The sequence below is a fragment of the Apium graveolens genome, chromosome 6 (genome assembly GCF_009905375.1).
Source record: "Apium graveolens cultivar Ventura chromosome 6, ASM990537v1, whole genome shotgun sequence".
Lineage (NCBI taxonomy): Eukaryota > Viridiplantae > Streptophyta > Magnoliopsida > Apiales > Apiaceae > Apium > Apium graveolens.
Window position 1 is genome coordinate 113,354,924 of NC_133652.1, and position 3,338 is coordinate 113,358,261.

The 3,338-nt window shown below is 45.2% G+C and overlaps 1 protein-coding gene across 1 annotated transcript; it reads left to right on the forward strand.

Annotated features, from left to right (window-relative positions):
- The first annotated feature begins 781 nt into the window (after positions 1 to 781).
- LOC141665399 (uncharacterized) lies at positions 782 to 1,372 on the forward strand. The gene has a single exon (XM_074471386.1). It carries the CDS (start codon positions 782 to 784, stop codon positions 1,370 to 1,372), a length of 591 nt encoding a protein of 196 aa, XP_074327487.1.
- The last annotated feature ends 1,966 nt before the right edge of the window (positions 1,373 to 3,338 follow it).

Here is a 3,338-nt window from a genome sequence, read left to right on the forward strand (position 1 = left end):
TATTGAGAAATCAGTCGGGGTTTAAAACCGTCTCCGAGAGCCCCCTATCGTTGGTCCTCGAGAAAGCACGCATCGACAGGACGTTGAAAACTCCCGCCCTCGATCATTTTGACGGATCCTCGGACCCTTTAGCATTTCTCAATACCTTTGACGGGCGCATGGCCTTCTTCGGCCACTCAAAAATTGCCCGGTGTTAGTTTTTCTCCACTTATCTCCAAGGCACAGCCCTTCGATGGTACAGCAATTTGCCCCCTCGATCAATCGACTCATGGACAGCCCTAAAGAGCAAGTTTCAAGCTCGTTTCTCCAGTAACTACAAAGGAATAAAGGTCACAGCTTTCCTAATGACAATGCACCAGCGTTCAGGAGAAAGTCTTTGAAGCTTCCTAGCCCGATTCAGAGAATAGCAGAGATTCCAGATCTAATCGAACAAATGGTAGTCAACTTTCTGACACCAGGCATTGATAAATCCCGCCATGGATTACTCTTTGAAGAAATCTTTGAGAAAAGACCAAAAACCTTACAAGCAGCATTTCAAATCATAGAACACCGCATGATGCTCCAAGAGGTGGTTAGTTGCATCCAGTCTCCTAAGCGCTCCTCAAGATATGAATGGCGCCGCAACTACAGTCCGTGATCTCCCGCGCGTGACAGACGTCAAGAGCATCGCTGATCGCCACCTGGTCGTACAGTCGATGATCCCCCAAGGGATAGAAGAGAGAGGGATTGGCAACCCCGCAGTTGACCAGAGAAAGAATTTACCAAGCTTAACACTGAAGAAATGACCATTTTAGCGGTCCTGAAGACAGAGCCGGACTATCGTCCACTGAGACCTATGAAATTGGGTCGTCCTCTAAGCTCTAGATACAGTGATTACCATGAAGATATAGGTCACACAACTAAACAATGCTTTCAACTCAGTAACCTCATCGAGGGGAAGATTCGCCGAGGGCAGCTGGTGTATTATGTACAACGAGAGGATTCTCCTCGACGTCATAGACGAGATGAAGAAGATCGGGTAATTGACATTATCTTTGCTGGCATATCTGTTGGAGGGCTTTCTCACAACTCCCAAAAAATCTATGCCCGAGAAGTTTTTAATGTCAACGCACCAACAACTAAATGCCCTCGAGCAAACCCTTCTCCTGTCATTTCCTTCTCATATGATGACTACCGCCCTGGTCTCATCAAGGGCCATCAGGACGCTCTTGTCATCACAACACAAGTGGGAAACAACATGGTAAAAAAGATGTTAGTCGACAATGGAAGTTCTGTGGATGTTTTATACCACCGTGCCTTCTCCCGGATGGATCTCGGGGATCGACGCCTGGAGAATGCTCGAACTCCTTTATACAGGTTTACAGGGAATTAGGTGCATGTAGTTGGAATGGTCAACATGTCGGTCCTCTTTGGTTCTCCTCCATGCCAGATCTGGAAGATGGTCAAATTTCGCGTGATCAGCGCATCCTCAAGTTTCAACGCAATATTGGGACGAACGACAATCACCGCCCTTCGAGCTATAACTTCCATCTCCCATTTGAAAATGAAGTTCCCTACAGACTTTGGTATAGGAAAAATGGTAGGTGATCAAGCAACAGCTAGGTAGTGTTACCTAACCACTGTTTCTCCAAGGAAAAAGACAGATGAAGATTTAGAGGTCAACCATGTACTCGACATCGACCCAAGGGAATTGATCGACACATCTACGAGCAATTCATGCTCTCCTCTTGAACAAACTGAGGATATAGAAGTATTTGAAGGAAGCCCCGATAAAACAACAAGAATCGGCAAGAGTCTCCCCGCAAATCTCAAGAAAGAAATCACAAACCTCATCCGGGAATTCTCTGACATTTTCGCCTGAAACTCGAGGGACATGCACGGGATTCCGGAGGTCGTAGCACGACACTCGCTGCACATTAGTAAGGACACTAGGCCTGTACGCCAAAAACACCGAATATTCTCAGCTGAGAAAAGAGCCGCCATCGACCAAGAGGTTGATCGCCTTCTCGATGCCGGTTTCATCGAGCCTGTGCAATTTCCCACATGGATATCAAACGTGGTCCTAGTCAAGAAAAATAATGGGAAGTGGAGAATGTGCATCGATTATTCGGATGTTAATAGGGCATGTCCCAAGGATTTTTACCCTTTGACGAATATCGACCAACTCATTGATGCTACAGCGGAAAATAAACTCCTCTCCTTTATGGACGCCTTTTCAGGATATAATCAAATTAAGATGGACTCCCACGATTGGCAACAGACTGCATTCATCACGTATAGGGGAGTCTTTGGCTACAAGGTGATGCCTTTCGGTTTAATCAATGCGGGTGCCACATTTCAACAGACGATGGATAAAATATTCTCCTCACAAATAGGAAGGAACATGCTGATATACGTCGATGACATGATTACAAAATCAAAAATTTCCTCAGATTATGTAACAGATCTTCGAGAAATGTTTACAAATGCAAGGGCAAACAACATGCGACTTAACCCAGCAAAGTGTTCGTTCGACCTTACAGCGGGTAAATTCTTAGGGTTCCTAGTCTTCCAGAAAGGTATCGAGACAGACCCAGCTCAGACAAAAGCAATCTTGGAAATGGAAAACCCAAGATCTATCAAAGACCTATAAAAACTCACCGGATGTATAGCCGCACTTTGAAGGTTCATTCATCAATCCTCGAAGAGATGCCTTCCCTTTTTCTCTGCAATGAAGAAAGCTTCTAAATCCCCGCAGTTTGAGTTGAATGAAGATTGTGAAAAGAATTTCACAGAATTAAAAACATTCTTGACGAATCCTCCAATTCTAACTCGGCCCTTAACTGGCGAGCCTTTACGAGTATATCTCTCTGCCTCCGACGAAACTGTTGCGGCAATATTGGTTCGTGTCGATGAAGGAAAAGACGTCCCTGTATACTATTTTAGCCATTCAATTCGAGACGCAGAAACAAGGTATCCACAAGTCGAGAAGCTCATATATGCTCTTGTAGTCGCGAGTCAAAAGCTTCAACACTATTTTCAAGCGAGAGAAATCCATGTTATCACCAATCAACCTCTAAAAAGAATTTTGCACAAGCCCGACATAAAGGGCAGACTCGCAGCCTTGAAAATCGAGTTAAGCCAATTCTACATCGAATACAAACCTCGAACAGCGATCAAAGCCCAGGTTCTCTCAGATTTTGTCGCTGAGTGCCAGTTCAAATCCAAGGCACAAAAGCCGGAGGACGACCAATCACGCCCGTGGCTTTTGTTCGTAGATGGGTCCTCGACATCCAACTCCAGAGGAGCGGGGGTTATATTAATCAGTCCAGAAGGATTCAAAATCCAACAAGCGCTCA